Raw genomic sequence first — 20,661 nt, forward strand, 5'->3', positions numbered from 1 at the left:
CAAGGTCACACCCTGTGGGTTGGTAGTTTTAGACTCTCCTTGGTTACTCTTGGTGGCTTATCTAGTGGATTCACCTACACCAACGTCCCTGAGGGCTCTAAGCCACCACTTACGGTGCCCTTCTCAGGCCATGGCTGCTGCATTTACAATAAAAATTGGTCAAGAAAGTATCATGAGTTTCCCAAGGGAATTAACTGCTGCCAAACATATTTCTCTATTGCCAAGTGTAAAACAGCAGCCCCAATTCCTCTGATAATCAGGGTCAATTCCCCTTTCAGGATGGTGATTCCTTATCTTACCTGCCTTGGCACAAGAAAGCCAGGCAGCAGTCATAGTTTAAAATTCAATGGGATTCTTGCCTTGTCTTCAGGTGGAAAAGCTCTTTCTTTGTGAACAAAGACCTTTAAATATGCAGAGTACAGAGCTGTGGGTGACTAGAAACACAAATTTCCCAGTGGGTTACTGAGAGTGGTGTTAATAGGACCACTTCTATTACTCCCTCTAGGCTTTTTATTGTGATGCCAGTCCACATTGAGCCTTTAAGAATTTGTTAATTTTAGATGTTTCCTTCTCATCCAGTTTTAAGGGGTATCTCTTTCCTCATGCTCTGTTTCCAACAGTCCTCAAAATATCTGTGTATAGTTATCCAAGGAAATAGCTTAGGCCTCTGTGGAACAACTGAAGAATCATTATTATATATTCTTTTCATGGTGTTACAGGATTCTTCTTCTTGGAACCCTGATTCCTTCTTCAATATATGGGTTCCAGGTCTGAACACTGGTTCATATCCTGAAGCTCACTGAGGTATTTTTTGGAAGGTAAGAGTTAACCACTCTCAAACTTTTCATCCTACAGCTTCCATAATTTTTATTGTACACGTTGCATAATACTCTTAGTCGACTGCCTGTTTATTTTGCCATTTGGATGCCACATTCTATGAACTATCTCATAACTCTCTGAGGGTCAGGGTTTCTGCATGTGACTCCAACCTTGCCATGAATTATGATAACTGCCTCTACCTGGCTTGTGGTAATTGCTTATGTTAATTGAGCTTTATCCTATGACTTCTATTTTGGGGGGATTCTATCATACCCATTATTGTCAGCAAGCCCAGTTCTGTTAACACCATCTTCTGCCATTAGTCTTGGCTTTCAGAGGATTATCACTTCTTACTGATGTTGGCTCTTTCACCATTGTGTTCCTTATGTCCTTGGTAAGTGGTATATCTTCAGGGTCCTGCTATGTAGTATAGTTATCTGGTGGTTTTTCTGGCTGAACATAATATGTCCATTCACTCATACTTACTTCTCTGAGCCTTTTAATCCCTCTGACATTTACAATTTTGGCATTTATCTCTTACTTAAGGTAGGTCAGTGCTAATAGCATGTTTATATTATCTTCTGGTGTCCTTTCAAGGGTATTAAAATCTGTATCCCAGGATAGCATTTCCAAATGAATAAACTCTCTCTTGTATAACTTCATGTGTCACCCTTAGATTTGAGTCCTTTTGTACTCTCCGCTCCTCCAGGTACAAGTCAGCTAGGTTCTGTAGATACTTTCAGATACAGTCTCTTGCCTTCTATTTTAGGCCGAACTCATCCTGGTCAACTTATTTTGTGATTTAACCCCAGTTATTATTAGTTTAGACCCCAGAAAGGGTGGTGAGTGCAGATCTTGAGGGGAGCATTTTATCTTTCAGGGTAGGGCCACAGCATCATCTTTAAATAAGGGGAGAACACTAGTACTTCATAGGATGGAGTAGGCCACTTCTTCAGACTCAGAGGTTTCAGAGAGATATGGAAGCTCAAGATTTTCAGGTGAATCAACTCATACTTCTTCATTTGTGTCAGGGTACTACTTTTTCCCAAGAAGAACATAACTTTGCTATAGCTGACCTGTTGAGATCAGGAGGATAGCCCTTCCTTAGAGCTCTATAACTCTTGGGACTTGGTCCTGGACCTCATCTTTAATTGTTCTCTGCCATCAAGATGTAGGAGACAAGAGCATATTTATATGCTACTGAGGAGGCTTTCTGGTTTTCACCCATAGCTTTTAATTACTAATTAATTGTTCTCAGTCTTTTGTTAACATTTAACAAACATCAGCAGTGTTTAGCATTAGCCACCTAATTTACTGTCCTTAGAGTTACTATTTCCCCTGTATTGCACAAAACCTGATACATTACACTAGCATTCCCTTATATGGTCTACCATCACTACAGGAGAAAATTTAACAATTATACTGTTATCTTATGCCATAGGCTATTTGTGTTCTACTTACAACCAGTGATGAAGTTCTCATTGACAGCCAAAAATCTCCATTGCCAAGATCTCATTTTAGTGTGTGCTTATGTGTACCAATATTGGCACAAAGTGTCACAGGTTGGGTTGCTTGGGAAGCAGACTTGATGATGACGTTAACATGTAGGGGTTTATCAGGGATAATTCCTGTGGGGAGCACCACTTGTGAAAGGAAGGGAAGGAAGCAAGACGGACAAAGGAAGATATTGGCCTATAATGTAGTCTCAGTGGAGGTCCCAGACAAATCTAGAGCTCTGATGCTAGGATGACTCATCAGAGATGTTCCAAGTTGCGTTGAGGTGGGGCTACACCCTTATGTATTCTCCTCTACCAGTTATTGGATGCTGGCTACCTACACAAAATGGGTTTGGCTATGGATGGGGCAAGTCTTCAGCCAAGGGGACTGATAGCTGAAGTTTTTCAGTCAACAACCTTTCCAGGATCTGGGAATAAATTCTTCAAACAAGAGATGGGATGTCAGCAGCTTATCAAAGCATCCTCTAAAAAATACCATAGACATAGCAGCATTATTTACAATAGCCAAGATATGGAAACAACCTAAGTGTCCATCACCAGATGAATAGATAAAAAGGATATGGTATATATCTTATATATATATGTGTGTATATATATATACACATATACATTGTGTGTATGTGTGTATATATAAATGTGTATATATATATATATATATATATATATATATACACACATACACACACACACACACACACACACACCCTGAAATACTACTCTGTCATAAAAAAGAATAGAATTCTGCCATTTGCAACAATCTGGATGGACCTGGAGAATATTATGCTTAGTGAAATATCAGACTGAGAAAGATAAATACTGTATATTGTCAATTATGTGTGGAATCTAAAAACAAAACAAATGAACAAATATAACAAAACAGAAACAGACTCACAGATACAGAGAACAAACTAGTGGAGAGGGATGGGAGAAGGGGCTAAAGAGATGAAGGGATTAAGAAGTACAAACTACCAGTTACAAAATAAGTAAGTCATTGAGATGTAATATACAGCACAGAATATAGTTAATATTTTATAATAACTTTGTATGGTGTGTAATCTATAAAAATATCAAATTACTGTTGTACACCTGAAACTGATATAATATTATAAGTAAATTATAATTCAATAAATTAAAAAAATAACATGGAAAAGACTCTAGTAGTGGTACCCATCTCCCAGCCTGCTCCATATTTATAGAAGCAGTGGAGCGAGGAAACAACTCGGCTACTCTTTAGAAAAAACATATGCCCTTAAATGTAATACCATGCTCAGACATGGGTACAGATCATTCCTGCCAACTGTTTAAGGAATAAATAATCCCACTCTTATACAAGTTGTCTGAGTAACTAGAAAAGAAATAATGTCTGCCAACTCATTTTAGGAGGTTATTATAACTTTAATTCTAAATGTAGACAGGTGAAAATAAGAGAAAAATATTATAGGCCAATCTTTTTTATAAATCAAAATGCTAAAATTCAAGATAGGAACATAAGAGGCTTCTTTGACCTAATGAATTATCTTCCATAAGCCTTTAGCTAAAAGCATAGTTAGCAGTAAAATATTACAAGGCTTGTCTTTAGAGATCCTCAAGATGGTGAAGGAGTAGGAGGATGTGGAGTTCATCTCTCCCCACAAATGCATCAAGAATACATCTAAAGGGGCTTGCCTCTGGTCCAGTGGTTAAGACTTTGCCTTCCTTTGCAGAGAGTGTGGGTTCGATACCTGGTCAGGGAGCTAAGATCCCACGTGCCTCGCGGCCAAACTAAAACCAAAAATGTAAAACAGAAGCAGTATTGTAACAAATTCAATAAGGACTTAAAAAAAAAACTGAATACATCTACAAATAGAGCAATTCTTACAGAGCACTTGCTGAACATTAGCAGAGGACCTCAGACACCTAAAACGACAAGAAAGATCCCCATCTAACCAGGTAAGCTGAAAGAAAGAAGGGAAAAGGAAGAGGAGAGGAAGCAGGATGGGACATGTGCCCCTTGCAGGGAGCTGAAGGTGAGGAGAGGTTCCCACATCTGGGGAAGCACCCTCACCGGTGGAGAGATCAGCTGGGACAGAAGGGGAGCTTCTGGGGCTTGGAGGAGAGCCCAGCAGCGGTCTGTGACAGGCAGCACAGAGTGAGACCTGCACAGAGTGAGACCTACACAGATGGTCCCTGCCACAGCCCTGTGTTCCCCAGCCTAAGATAGGTGTCCACTGATGTGCAAGGGGGCTGGGTGCTGGAATGTGGGGTTTGGAGAGCATACCCAGGGAGGGGATTGCTGTTGGCTGTGAGTAGACAGCCTGAGAGGACAGGAGTGAGGAGCTCCACTATCAGGAATGCTCATGGAGGAAGCCCGGACCACCATGGAAACACGCAAAAGGTGGAGCCGCCATTGCAGCATCTCTTTTCACCCTCTGGTTCCTGCCTCCACAGGCACTAAGGAGGGCTCCTACTGGAGCAGGCTCATGTGCCTCCGTCATCACCTCCTCCACTATTCCCCTCCCGCCTGGGAGACACGCTCTCATCGATCACCACCTCAGATCCCCCCTCCCTGAGGGGCTCATGCATTCCAATCGCTACATAGTAGTATGTATATGTCAATCCCAATCTCCCAATTTATCCCTCCCTCACTTCACCCCTGGTAACCATAAGTTTGTTTTCTACATCTGTGACTCCACTTCTGTTTTTTAAATAAGTTCATTTGTACCCTTTTTTAAGATTCCACATATAAGCGATATTGTATATTTGTCTTTCTCTCTCTGACTTACTTCACTCAATATGGTAATCTCTAGGTCTATCCTTGTTGCTGCAAGTGGCATTATTTTGTTCTTTTTAGTAATTTAGTAATATTCCATTGTATATATGTACCAAATCTTCTTTATCCATTCCTCTGTTGATGTACATTTAGGTTGCTTCCATGTCCTGGCTATTGTAAATACTGCTGCAATGAACATTGGGGTGCATGTATCTTTTTGAATTATAGTTTTCTCTGGATATATGCCCAGGAGTGGGATTGCTGGATCATATTGTAGCTCTATTTTTAGTTTTTTAAGTAAACTCTGTACTGTTTTCCATAGTGGCTGTACCAATTTATATTACCACCAACAGTATAGAAGGGTTCCCTTTTCTCCATACCCTCTCCAGCATTTATTGTGTGTAGATTTTTGATGATGGCCATTCTGAGTGTTGTGAGATGATACTTCATTGTAGCTTTGATTTGCATTTCTCTAATAATTTGTGATGTTGAGCATCTTTTCATGTACTTTTTGACCATCTGTATGTCATTTTGGAGAAATATCTATTTAGACCTTACATTTTCTGATTTTTTTTTTTTTGATATTGAGCTGCATGAGCTATTTGTATATTTTGGAGATTAATCCCTTGTTTGTCACTTCATTTTCAAATATTTTTTTCCATTCTAAGACTTGTCCTTTCATTTTGTTTATGGTTTACTTAAAAGCAAAAGCTTTTAAGTTGAATTTCGTCCTATATGTCTATTTTTGTTTTATTTTATTTAGGAGGTGGGTCAAATTAGATCTTGCTGCGATTTATGTCAGAGAGTGTTCTGCCTATGTTTTCCTCTAAGAGTTTTATAGTATCCAGCCTTACATTTAGGTCTTTATTCCATTTTGAGTTTATTTTTGTGTATGTTGTTAGGGAGTGTTCTAATTTCATTCTTTTACATGTAGCTGTCCAGTTTTCCCAGCACCAATTATTGAAGAGACTGTCTTTTGTCCATTGCATATCTTTGCCTCCTTTGTCATAGATTAGGTGACCATAGGTGCATAGGTTTCTGGACATTCTATCCTGTTCCATTGATCTATATTTCTGTTTTTGTGCCAGTACCATACTGTTTTGATGACTGTAGCTTGGTAGTATAGTCTAAAGTCAGGGAGCCTGATTCCTCCAGCTCCATTTTTCTTTCTCAAGATTGCTTTGCGTATTCAGTGTCTTTTGTGTTTCCATACAAATTGTGCAATTTTTTGTTCTAATTCTGTGAAAAATGCCATTGGCAATTTGATAGGGATTGCACTGGATCTGTAGATTGCTTTGGGTAGTATAGTCATTTTCACAATATTGATTCTTCCAATTCAAGAACATGGTATATCTCACCATCTGTTTGTGTCATCTTTGATTTCTTTCATCAGTATCTTGTAGTTTTCTGAGTACCAGTATTTTGTCTCCTTAGGTAGGTTTATTCCTAGGTATTTCATTATTTTTAATGTGATGTTAAATGGAATTGTTTCCCTAATTTATTATGATCTTTTGTTGTTAGTGTATAGGAATGCAAGAGATTTCTGTGTGTTAATTTTGTATCTTGCAAATTTACCAAATTCATTTATGAGTTCTAGTAGATTTTTGGTAGCAACTTTACAATTTTCTCTGTATAGTATCATGTCATCTGCAAACAATGACAGTTTCACTTCTTCTTTTCCTATTTGGATTCCTTTTATTTCTTTTTCTTCTCTGATTGCCATGGCAAGGGCTTCCAAAACTATGTTGAATTATAGTGGTGAGAGTGGACATCCTTGTCTTGTTCCTGATCTTGGAGGAAATGCTTTCAGTTTTTCACCATTGAGATTGAGGTTTGTTGTGGGTTTGTCATATATGTCATTTATTATGTTGAGGTAGGTTCCCTCTCTGCCCACGTTCTGGAGAATTTATCATAAATGGGCACTGAATTTTGTCAAAAGCTTTTTCTCCATCTATTGAGATGATCATATGGTTTTTATTCTTCAGTTTTTCATATGGTGTATTACATTGATTGATTTGCGTATATTGAGGAGTCCTTGCATCCCTGGGATAAATCCCACTTGATCACACTGTATGATCCTTTAAATGTGTTGTTGGATTTGGTTTGCTAGTTTTTTGTTGGTGGTATTTGCATCTATTTTCATCAGTGATATTGGCCTATAATTTACTTTTTTGTGTGATATCTTTCTCTAATTTTGGTATCAAGGTGATGGTGGCCTCATAGAATGAGCTTGGAATTGTTCCTTCCTCTGCAATTTTTGGAAGAGTTTCAGAAGTATACATTATATCTCTTCTCTAAATATTTGATAGAATTCACCTGTGACACCATCTGGTCCTGGATTGTTGTTTGTTGCAAGATTTTTAATCACAGTTTAAATTTCAGTACTTGTGATTGGTCTGCTCATATTTTCTATTTCTTCTTGGTTCAGTCTTGGAAGGTTGTACCTTTCTAAGAATTTGTTCATTTCTTCTAGGTTGTCCATTTTGGGGCATAAAGTTGCTTGTAGTAGTCTCTTATGATGTTTTGTATTTCTTTGGTGTCCATTGTAACTTCTCCTTTTCATTTTTTAATTTTATTGATTTGAGTCCTCCCCTTTTGCTCTTGATGAGTCTGGCTAAACGTTTATCAATTTTCTTTATCTTCTCAGAGAAAAAGCTTTTAGTTTCATTGATATTTGCTACTGTTTTCTTCATCTCTATTTCATTTATTTCTGGTCTGATCCTCATGATTTCTTTCCTTCTACCTACTTTGGGTTTTGTTTGTTCTTCTTTCTCTAGTTGCTTTAGGTATACACTTAGGTTGTTTATTTGAGATTTTCTTGTTTCCTGAGGTAAGATTGTATTGCTATAAACTTCCCTCTTAGAACTGCTTTTGCTGCATTCCACAGTTTGGGATCATCATGTTTTCATGTAATTTGTCTCTATGCATTTTTTGATTTCCCATTTATTTCAGTAATCTATTGGTTATTTAGTAGCATATTGTTTAGCCTCCATGTGTTTGGGGTTTTTGGTTTTTTCCTGTGTTTGATTTCTAATCTCATAGTGTTGTGGTCAGAAAAGATGCTTGATAAGATGTCAATTCTCTTACATTTACCAAGGCTTGGTTTGTGGCCCAAGATGTGATCTACCCTGGAGAATGTTCCATGTGCCCTTGAGAAGAAAGTGTATTCTGCTGTTTTCAGATGGAATGTCCTATAAATATCAATTATGTCTATCTGGTCTAATATGTCATTTAAGGCTTGTGTTTCCTTACTAATTTTCTGTATGGATGATGTGTCCATTGGTGTAAGTGGGGTGTTAAAATCCCCCGATATTATTGTGGTACTGTTGATTTCCCCTTTTAAGCCTGTTAGAAGTTGGCTTATGTATGAGGTGTTCCTATGTTGGGTGCATAAATATTTATAATTGTTATCTCTTCTTCTTGGATTCATCTCTTGATCATTATGTAGTGTCCTTCCTTGTCTCTTTTAACAGCCTTTATTTTAAAGTCTATTTTGTCTGATATGAGTATTGCTACTCCAGCTTTCTTTTGATTTCCATTTGCATGGAATATCTTTTTCCATCCCCTCACTTTCAGTCTGTATATGTCCCTAGGTCTGAAGTGGGTCTCTTGTAGGCAGCACATATATGGGTCTTGTTTTTGTATCTTTTCAGCCAGTCTATGTCTTTTGGTTGGAGCGTTTAATCCATTTACGTGCCCACAAAGCCCACAGCTGCTAAAGCCAGACCCATCCCAGCTGCAGGAGCACTTATTCCCTTTCGGATGTTTCACAGGCGAGGAAGCCATCAGTGGAGGCATAACTCTGTGGTTCACACAGCTTCGAGGAGAGATTTCTGCTTTTCTTCCCTAGTCACATGGCCCCTGGGGCTTAACTGTGGTTTTAGCCTCACCTCTGTGTGTGTCCTGCCGAATGGAGTCTGCTCTAGAGGTTGCTAGACCACATGGGAGCCCATCAGGCAGGAAGGAGCCGAGGCAGTGATCAGGAAAAGAAGGCCATCCAGGTGGGAGGGGGTGGAGGAGGCAATGGCAGGGGCACACGAACCAGCTCCTGTGGGGTCCCTCCATAATGCTCCTGTCCCCTCAGGCTTTCTTTTCACAGCCAACAGCAGTCCCCTTCTTGGGTTTGCTCTCCAAACCACACATACCAGCACCCAGCCCCCGTGCACACCAGCAGACACCTGTCTCAGGCTGGGGCACACAGGGCTGTGGCATGGACCATCTGAGTAGGTCCCACTCTATCCTGCCTGCCACAGACCAGTTGCTGAGCTCTCCTCCAAGCCACCAAAGCTCCCCTTCTGTGCCAGCTGATCTCCCACTGGTGAGGGGGTTTCCCCAGATGAGGAAACCTCCTTACCTTCAGCTCCCCACCAGGAATGTAGGTCCCATCCACCTTCCTCTCCTCTTCCTTTTCCCTTCTTCTTTCTTTCCTCCTACCTGGTTACATGGAGATCTTTCTTGTCCTTTTAGGTGTTCAAAATTGTCTGTTAGTGTTTAGCAGGTACTCTGAGAATTGTTCCATTTGTAGATGTATTATTTTTTTTTTTTTCGGTATGCGGGCCTCTCACTGTTGTGGCCTCTCCTGTTGTGGAGCACAGGCTCCAAACGCGCAGGCTCAACAGCCATGGCTCAAGGGCCCAGCCGCTCTGCGGCATGTGGGATCTTCCCGGACCTGGGCACGAACCCGTGTCCCCTGCATGAGCAGGCGGACTCTCAACCACTGTGCCACCAGGGAAGCCCTCTTTTTTTTTTTTTAATAAATTTTGTTTATTTATTTTTGGCTGTGTTGTGTCTCCATTGCTGCAGGCGGGATTTCCCTGGTTGTGGCGAGGGGGGGACTACTCTTCGTCACGGTGCATGGGGTTTTCATTGCAGTGGCTTATCTTGTTGCAGAGCATGGGCTCTGGGTGCATGGGCTTCAGTAGTTGCAGCATGCAGCTCAGTAGTTGTGGCTTGTTGACTCTAGAGTGCAGGCTCTGTAGTTGTGGCACACAGCCTTAGTTGCTCCACGGCATGTGGGATCTTCCCAGACCAAGGCTTGAACTCGTGTCCCCTGCATTGACAGGTGGATTCTTAACCACTGCAGGGAAGTCCTGTAGATGTATTCTTGATCTATCTGTGGGGAGAGATGAACTCCATGTCCTCTTATTCCTCCACCATCCTGGAAATTCTCTATCGATTTTTTCTATTTTCTTTTTTTTAGCCTCTATTTTATTTATATCCTCTGTGATCTTTTATTTCCTTCCTTCTGCTCACTTTAGGGTTTGTTTGTTCTTCTTTTTCTAACTCTTTTAAGTTAGATTGTTTATTTGAGATTTTTCTTGTTTGTTGAAAAAGGCCTGTATAGCTATGAACTTCCCTGTACTTATTGCTTTTGCTGCATCCCATAGATTTTGTATGGTGTGTGTGTTCTTTGTCATTTGTCTCAAGGTATTTTTTAATTTCCACTTTGATTTCATCTTTGACCCATTAGTTTTTTAGTAGCATGTGTTTAGTCTCCATGAAATCATATAAATGTTTATTTTGTGTTGATGAAATAAAGTGTGAACATTACAAAAAGGAAAAATCTCACTGATTAAAGCAAATATATGGCAAATGTAGTATATCAACCCCTTATAAAGCTAAAAAGAAGGTTAAAAGACAAAAGTAGTAAAATCACCTATATCCACAATAAGTAGTTAAGGGATACACTTAAACAAAATGATTTAAAACATGATGTCAAAGAAATTATATATGTGGGGATATTAAAAATACAGGTTTGTTTATGACCTTTCTTTTCATTTTTCAGACATTGGTTGGTTTTATAAGACTACAGTGACTTTATTCAAGTAATAGATTTTTTCCAACTGTATTATTTTGCTCAATATTAAATATATAATTTTTGCTCATGATACACATTTGGTAGTTTATTTAGCTTCTAAGTTATTCTCTTTTTAAAAATAACTCATCACTATTACTACAGAGAAACTGGAGGATTTAATGGCCAGTTTTCCAATTGATATCTATTAGCTAAGACTTATGCCAGTTCTAAATATTTAAATTGAAATAATGGCATAATTATTTAATATTGAAATTTAAATAATGATTTTTCTGGTATTTATAAAGATTTTATTTATCTAATATGCATGTATTTCATTTTACATTTCAACATCTATTTCCTTCTAATTTATTATCTAAAACCAGACTTGAAACATTACTGGAAGATTATTCAGTAATATTAATATTGCAACTAGACAATAAGCAGAGTCTTTGGTGTTTTCTTTCCTTCCAGCACGCCAGCTATGACGAACTCCATTTTTATTTAGTAGTACTACTAAAATACTATTTCTTTTGTAGGTCACTTCCAATTGTCAATGAAGTACATCATCTCCATATGCCAATGCAGTCCATCCTTGTTTCTCCCCATCCAAAAACAAAGGCACCTCTTCTCTTCATTTGCTATGAGACCATCAAGTGGTTCATATGGGGCACCAGCATTACCTCAAATTGAAGTTTTTAGACAGACAGTGCTTCTGACTCAGAATCTTTTTTCTCTAAAAAATTACCTAAAGTTAGTGCCAATAAACTCCCAAATCAAATAAAGGGAGATAGTATAATACAATGGGCAATAAGAGATGGTAAGTTTTTTAAAAAGTAAATTCTATCGGCAGGTTAATAATATGAATCTATATCCTAGAATTTTCTAAGGCTCAATTGGAATAATATTGATGAGGGTGCTTTATTAACATTAAGCACCATACATTTAATATCAATATAAGTTACTGACACTTTATGGAACTTTTACAAAGTTCAAAATAATATTGACCAAGGATATTTCACAGATATTTCAATTTTTTCTTGTTTTGGTGTGAATAAAGTTCCCTTTAATTATCCTTTCAATTGCTGAAGGTCTCTGAGGCTAAGAAGAGAAGGAATAGAAATCAGTATGCGGAGTCAAGTTTTTAGGATGTTAATGAGCTTTTAAATTTTGTAAAGCCTATTTCACTGAGCACATGTTGACTTGAGGGCTGTGCGATGGCATAAATTAAGCAAAGAAAAAAGACTCCAACCTTTGACTTGTGCTCTAGAGGAAATCTTTTACAAAGATGAACAATGGCCAGAAAGGTTGGAATATAACATTTTCTCTCTTAACCTATTATAACAATAGACTAATAAAAATGGAAAGTGAGAAAAAAGATTCTTCTGTTTTTGTGAAGAGGTGACCAGCCAATGGGTAAAACATAGCTAGAATATAGAAAATAGCATTTTCATGAATGACCTTACTTCCAGGAAGGCATAAAGATTTACTCCAAGAGCTAAGGTCAATATTTAGAAAATAAACCAATTTAATTTAAAAATGTAAATTAATTTAAAAAGAAGTATCAGGGTGACTCCTACACTGGCCACAGATGTAGACAATTACAAGCCTAAGGGAAGGAAAAACAGGTGTTAGCTCAATTGTTATAAGACAGAGGACATGGGAAGTATAAATAAACCAAATCTTGGTAGTGGTTGATTATATATTCATTTTTTGAGCAGTATAAGAATGGCAGTTTTTGGGCTTCCCTGGTGGCGCAGTGGTTGAGAGTCTGCCTGCCGGTGCAGTGGACACGGGTTCGTGCCCTGGTTCGGGAGGATCCTACATGCCGCGAAGCGGCTGGGCCCGTGAGCCATGGCCGCTGAGCCTGCGCGTCCGGAGCCTGTGCTCCGCAACGGGAGAGGCCACAGCAGTGAGAGGCCCGCGTACCACGAAAAAAAAAAAATGGCAGTTTTAAAAAACTTATGAGCTACAATAAACCATTTTTTTAAAAACTTGTGACGGAAAATACTAGGCCATACACAAAATAAGTTTCAATATTTATTTTTACATTTCTTGATCAAAGTACTTTTCTGTCAGTGTTTTTTCTTTTGAGTCAAAGAGTTCAAAATGAGTATTTGTGATGTGGTTGACATTTTTAAAATGTCCTGAGAAACCCTATCCATGGGTATTGTGGGTTATAAATGCAGATTGACATGGTATTTTGATGGATCTTTTTTGTGGGAAAACTTTTGTTTTCTGACTTAAGAAGGAAGATACAATTATTTGAAAATTTAGTATTTAATCACATCCATATTGTAAAAGTGCATTAAAACAGAAAAAAAAGGATTTAAAAAAGATAAATTGCTGTTTATGTTCTGTGTTCAGAATCTGTCGATCAATCTAGATTTATCTTGAAACTCATTAATATCATGAAAAATTATTATCAAATGTCTCCATATTCTGGAGGAATATTCCTTGCATGGTATATATGTACATGTATATGCATATGTTTATTTGCTTTGCATTTCAGATTGAACATTTGATTTTGTGCTGAGACTGTATTTTGTTTCCTGATTCAAGAAATAATCAAAACTGTGTTTAACTCGAGCTGCAGTTTTGTGTTCTTTGAAGTAACCTCTAAATTTGGAGTATGTTTGGACAGTTTTTTTTTTTTAAATAACGGCCCAAACAGTTAGCTTTTTATACTGTTTTATACCCCCTTCCTCCAAAACACCTGCCCTTGGTACATAGAGGCATCTTGTTTTTTGTTTTGTTATTTTTTGTGGTACGCGGGCCTCTCACTGTTGTGGCCTCTCCCGTTGCGCTCCCGACGCTCAGGCTCAGCGGCCATGGCTCACGGGCCCAGCCGCTCCGTGGCATGTGGGATCTTCCCGGACCGGGGCATGAACCCGCGTCCCCTGCATCGGCAGGCGGACTTTCAACCACTGCGCCACCAGGGAAGCCCGAGGCATCTTGTTTTAAGGCAGCAGATGAGAGTCATATTATCCAGAAGCACCTTTCAATCCAGTTTATCGGAGAAAGATGAGTAAACCATTTTATTTAACTCATCATTTATACTTCACCACGTCACACTTTTTGTAGATTGGATGATTTTGTTCAGCTTATGTGATAGTATATGGTAGAAGTTATAATGCAGATCTTGAAAAAACCCTATGAAATATTTTAAATAAAGCATTGCATATGATTTTTTTATGAACAACCACTAAAATAACTGGACTACAAATTCTTTATTATTATTAGAAATTTAAGAAAAAAATGTACTACATGAAAAATTTCTTACCCTTTTTTTTTTGAAGATCATTTCTGAGAATCTATATAAAAATATATCTTCATTTATTTTAGTGTTGTATCAAGAACTTTTAAAATGTTAGATAATTGTTTCCCAAACTTTCATGTTTGTCATTTTGGGGAAAAAATTTATTCTGTGCATATGAAATGCCACCAGAACATTATTTCCTCTTTTAAGTAAGGTAACGGTGTCTCCAAAATATATATATTGGATCTTTTGCCAAATCTTACTTTTCCTTGGGAATTTGCTTAGTGGTTGTCAATCATGTAAAAATAGTTGACTTTTAAGCCTTCGCTGTTGCCCTTGTCTGAGGAGATTTTCCCTAGGTCTATATTTTAGCCTACAGCAGCCAAAGTAGCTTTGTCAGGTCTTCACATGACGTCATCTTCCTCCCAAATTCCAACACCAATAACAGCATAAAGTTTAAACTGAAAAAGTGTGATAAGCAAGTCCTCTTGGTTATTGTTGAATCTTTAAGTTATTTCTCAAATCCTTTATGTCTCAAGATAACTGATCTGTTAGTTCAGTCATGTATTTCCTGAGCATATTATTGTGATGTTTAGGAAAAAAGGATACACTTCCCATAACTACACTTAATAATATATGCTATTGGAATAAAAAAAAAGACAGCTACCTTTTAATTGTTTTTTATTTTAAAGTATAAAACAGTAATTCCCTCTAGCTTGAAAGGATTTGAAATATTCTTTGGAATGGTTGAACACCTAGTATTTGGGGTCATAAGGCAAATTTGTGAATTATGTCGCATGCCTAGCCTCATTTTTGTTATATACAGCTATACCCCAATTCATTTACTCATTCACAATTTTTGTGCCTCAAAACATATACTGAGGACTACTTTATGTCAGGCACTCTGGCAGTGAGTGTTTAAACATGAGCAACACATTGTTCCTGTGGTCAGTATTTTTAAACTTAGGTTGAGGAATCAAACAATCGAAAGCATGTTATGAAATCTTGTGTGTTGGAAAGACAGGCAGGCCTTGGAGGCGGGTGAGACCCCTAAGGGTTAGCTGGGGAGAGGAGCTTCCTGGGGGCCTTTCTGTAAGAAATGCCTGAGGAGCTCTGTCATCTTGTCTACTACAGTGTACTCCCAAGTAGTCATCAACTATCAAGAAAATATATTCGTTTTCTTGAGAATATTTAGTTTGTAAGTATTTTCTCCTGACTGCATTGAAAGGCTCTGCTTTTTGCAAAAGTAGAGGTTCTTTACTTTATGTGACCCCTTTTGGCAATCTACTATGGACATCTTCTCTGGAAAACATGTGGTGACTGTGTTTACAAACTCATACATATTTTTTGCATACAGGTTTTAGAAAATCACAGGCTTGAAGTGTCCTTAAAGCTGGTCCCTGTACCCCAGCTTCAGAACTGCAGGACTATAGATCACTGGGGAATTGGGATGTGGGTGGAAGAGACATCATTTAAAGTTAGAGTGTAGGGAATCACAACCTTGGATGGCTTATTTTCACCATATATTCTTTTATAAAATGTGCAGTAAAAGCACCCTTTTTTTTTTTTTTTTTTTTTTTGGTCTCTGATTAAAAAAAAAATTTGTAGTACAATGAATGCAAATAGCCTTTGGGGAAAAACAAAATCTGTGGTTTTCCAAGTAGTTTCAAAATTATTATTTTTGACATTTTATTTTGGCCTATTGGTTAACTACATCCCTATTTTTTGACTGGATCTGAGCAGAATTCCAAACAGATAGTAAATATTCTAATTGTACTGAACATTTCCCTAGTATAGTAATTTATAACCAGTTTCCTATACTGCTTCTGTATCTGATATCACTAAACTCAAATCACTGTATTAAATGGGGCTAATGACTGATAATATATAGTTTTTTTAATTAATTAATTTGTTTGTTTATTTTTGGCTGTGTTGGGTCTTCGTTGCTGTGCGCAGGCTTTCTCTAGTTGCAGCAGGTTGGAGGTGTGAGGGCTTCTCATTGTCGTGGCTTCTCTTGTGGAGCACGGGCTCTAGGCACGCGAGCTTCAGTAGTTGTGGCATGCGGGCTCAGTAGTTGTGGCTTACGGGCTCTAGAGCTCAGGCTCAGTAGCTGTGGCACACAGGCTTAGTTGCTCCACAGCATGTGGGATCTTCCTGGGCCAGGGATTGAACCCATGTCCCCTGCATTGGCAGGTGGATTTTTAACACTGTACCACCAGGGAAGCCTGATAATTTATAGTTTTAAAAGTATTTCTCTTTAATTTTTGTTTTTTGATGAAAATACCATATAGAAAGAAAAACAAAAAGCTCCAAAGTAGACTTGAGAATTACAAATATCTTGGAGCCTCTATAAAAAATATATGTTGGATTACAATGCAAATTCTAAATCCATATTAATATAAATTGTCATCGTCCAGCTTGCTATGCCAATGCATAAGTAAATATTTAACATGTAAAAATAAGTCACTTAGACTAAAGTAGAAGGTGAATTAAGGAAACCTTCAAATGTGTGCAAAAAAAAAAGAAATTTTGCATTTTATACAATGTGATAGGTTGAAAATTCTAAGATGTCTATTTTTTGTTGCTGTAGACAATATCAAGATTTAATGGTGTATATGGCCTGCAGTATATCAAGTCTACACACATACGAATTGGCTTAGTCACTCACTATTGCTCCTGAAGCAATTCATGGCATATTCAGAACTGCAAAGCTACTGAGGCTATTAGTTCAGAAAAAAATAACAATAAATAAAAAATAAGCTATGTACTCCAGAGCAGTTTTGTCTCCTTCGAGAATCATCTGGTCTTATGCCGTTCTTATCCCAGAAATATTTTTTTTTCTTCTGTGAAGTGTTATATCAACTTGGACTGCTGATCTTCGTTTGATATAGTCCATCAAGACATGAATCCTATTGTATGTGAAAAGTCACTACAAGAAAATAAAAATCTAAAACACATTTGAGTTTTATTTTACTACTACCTTTATTATATAAATGTAGTACAGACGAAATACACTTTATTTGGTTGAATGCTTAAGCTTTCAAGTCAACCAGCTGATTCAGAGAGGAGTAAAATTTATTGCTGGAGAAAAAAATGATTCTAATAAAGATAATGACAATGATAATTATTTGTAGTAATGAGAGCTTCTTAAAAATGTAGATCTGAGACCTCTCCCCAGACCTACTAAATCAGAGCCTGCATTTTTACCAGATTTGCTGTGATTCCTGGAAAAATAAAAGAGAAGCACTTTTTTAGTGTCCTTAACTGTCCCCCAGCACTAGGGAAGGAAAAGGCAGACTGAGAGTCACGGAAGAGGCAGACTGAGAGAGTCACTGCCAGTCAGTGTTCACAACTATGTTCATAGTAAATACACGATAGGAGATTTAAATAACTAGCAAACTTGTATCTACCTTGGAATAGTGAAAAATCTTGAAAAAAAAAAGTGCAAAATTTATTTATGAAAATGAACCAGCCTTTATATAATTGAAAAATATTTTATTTAGGTAGGCCATCTATTTGTTAGGATGTCTGGCTTTAGGGATGGTGGAGACAGCAGTTCCTGCTGCATGTGTATGAAGCTGATTAGAATCTGGATTCAATTTCAGGCATCAAGACCAACTTCTTAGTCAGCACTATTAACTCTTCTACAGACTTCTTCGTCTCTGATATCAAAAGATTGTAAGCATCACTTACTTCTACAGACTGCCATTCCATTGACAGTAGGGCAGAAGAGAGGGGTTGATGAGCGAATTCTAATTCTAATGAAGATTTTTTCATATGTTGAACTGATAACGCGTCTTGAACTAGTTTCTATTTTCTTCCTTTCTAGATTTACACATAAATAAGCCCCTTCTTATCTCATGTCAGTTTTGTATAAGAGAACTAAACTAAGTATACAATTTTATATGATAAACCTTTGATCAAAGCCTAAAGCATTGTATAGCTTAAAACTAATTTTATTAATTAGTTTTTATAGCTAAAATTCATACATATTAAGGTTTGAATTTAGTAAAAGTGATTTGAAAAGGATGGATTTTGTCATTTTCTAAATATTTTTCACTTTTTAAAATTGAAATATAGTTGATTTACAATGTTGTGCTAGTTTCAGGTGTACAGCATGGTGATACAGTTATATATATATATGTATATATATATATATATATATATATATATACACTTTTTCAGATTCTTTTCCCTTATAGGTGATTACAATATATTGAGTAGGATTCTCTCTAAATTTTTTAATGTAAATTTCTCCTCTCCTTTTTGGTTTTGCAGAAGAAAAATCTGAAGAAAAAATTTAAAAAGCAAATTTGTAAACCTGTATCAAGAACCAAATATCCCAGAATTTCCATGGCATTTGTCAATATTTTACTATTTCATGATTAATTTATTCTCTCTCTTAAATTTGCTACATTTCCTAAAGTTATTATATTTTGACATCTGATAGTACAAAGGGATACTTTTGGACTCAAATAAACAAGGAGGCCATTTTTTTTTATGCAAATGTATATTTCTGACCTTAAAAGAGAATTCACTTACTGGTTTAAATACATTCACAATGGTTTATAGAGCTTTGCTTTATTAAGTAGCATAAACTGCTGGGCATAAAAGATAGAGTGTTTCCAGGATCAGGGTAATGATTTTGATGCTCCTAAAAATATGGACAATGTCTTATTTGTCATTAATGATGAAAGGTCAGCACCTGGTCATTGCCTAAATAAAAGTTGACTTAATTTATACATTTTATAGAGACTCAGAGGCAATGCCATCTTTAGAGAAAGTGCATTATAACTGTATAAAAATGTGATGAATAAGTTGCTATAACAGTGCAATATTCTTTTGTCTCAATTGAACTTCACTTTATGAAGCTATCATAGCACACGGTTTAGTTGCTACTACCTCTTCTTCTACCTGTCAGTGAAGACCTGCTGATCTCAGACATCCACTGTAAATATAGGCATTCTTATCAGATTTTCACTTATTTGCAAATTAGCCATGATTGCTGAATTTTCTTCTCTTAGAACCCCCCCACCCCATAAATCTGAGGCCATTTCATTCAAAGAAATAACTTTCTCCCTCTCCCCTCAAACATCAAAGTAAAAAGAGTGGGTCACATCCTTTCACAGGTGGCTCATATTACACTGTAACAGGTCCAGTAAGTTCAGTTACACTTACTTTCTGAAATATCTCTATATCTTTAGGGACCACATTTCCACATTTTTTAGCAATATTTTTCTAATTAGCTTTGTTTGCATCGATTTTTGTTCTTAAATAATTCATATTTTAATTGAAATTTTGTTTTTTAGCTGTGTTTTGGGGTGACATTGCCTTAGACGATGAAGACTTAAATATCTTTCAAATTGATAGGACAATTGACCTTACACAGAACCCCTTTGGAAAATTTGGACATACCACAGGTACAGTTGATTATTTGATTCAGTTTGCATTCATTTAGAAGAAAATATACTCTTGAAATGCTAAAATACTCTTTAGATCATTTTTAATATTCCAGTGATCAACTTTGATTTTCTTGATATGAATGAGCCTATTTAGAAATTTAAGTTTTATTCATAGTTTTAATTTTATTAATTAATGTATTTAACAAAGATATTGTAGTGTTTACCATGTACCATGTATGGGGCCTGGTTTAAGTACTCTGCAGGTGTTAGCTCTTTGAATCCTCATAATGACCCCATGAAGGTAGCTGCTTATTGTGATTTACAAGTGAGGTGATGGAGATTTACAAAGTTACGTAGTTTTCTTATTGTCACATAGCCAGGAAATGACTGAGTCAGGACCAAAATTCAATTCTGAGGAAGGTTAAATTTCATAGTCTTGAACATTATATTCAGTTGCCTCCTATTTAGATATTGAGATGCAAAAAGTAAATTATTCTTAGAGTCATTAAATACAAACTTATTTAGAAAAATTTATATATCTATTTTTATAATTTTTGTGGAAACCTGGAAGAGAATATCAATTTCAGCTGTTTGAACATATTTGAACTATGCCTATATAAGACTTGTAATATTTTAAAAGACATTTGGGTCCTCATTTTAAAATATCTGTACTAAAATTTAAAAATTATTTTATATTATCTTGATACAGTTTTTATTCTGTATTTTATTTTGGAGAAAAATTGCAAGGTTAAAAATTTTAAATTTCTTTTTGTAGTTATTGCTAAAACATTTATTCAGTGTCATGCTTTTTGATTTCATTGAATCTCTCCTTCTGTCCAATGCTATTTTTGTTTTCTTCTTGTATTCTATGGAAAATAAAACATATAGTTCCTCTGTGGTATCTAGCAGACAAATATATGTTAGTCTTAAGACTCTTTGCCCAATTTACTTTTTCGCAGCTTTTTATTATGACATGTTTCAAAGATATCTAAAAGTTGATAGGATAATGCAAGCAACAACCATACACCTTGAAGATTCAGCAGTTGTTCAGTTTACCATATTTGCTCTCTGTATGTGTGTGTGCATGCATACATGTACAAGTATGTATAAAATATTTTGAA

General features: G+C 36.7%; 1 protein-coding gene across 1 annotated transcript in view; it reads left to right on the plus strand.

Moving 5' to 3' along the window:
• TLL1 (tolloid like 1) overlaps positions 1–20,661 on the plus strand; it is a gene marked incomplete at both ends in the record, with an annotated part of 254,674 nt that overhangs the window by 88,335 nt on the left and 145,678 nt on the right. The window contains one exon of the mRNA XM_082838587.1: positions 19,448–19,558. Coding sequence (XP_082694713.1) covers positions 19,448–19,558 — 111 coding nt within the window. The remainder of the gene's footprint in view (positions 1–19,447; positions 19,559–20,661) is intronic.

This window comes from Leucopleurus acutus, assembly GCF_964270905.1.
Source record: "Leucopleurus acutus genome assembly, chromosome: 4".
Classification (NCBI taxonomy): domain Eukaryota; kingdom Metazoa; phylum Chordata; class Mammalia; order Artiodactyla; family Delphinidae; genus Leucopleurus; species Leucopleurus acutus.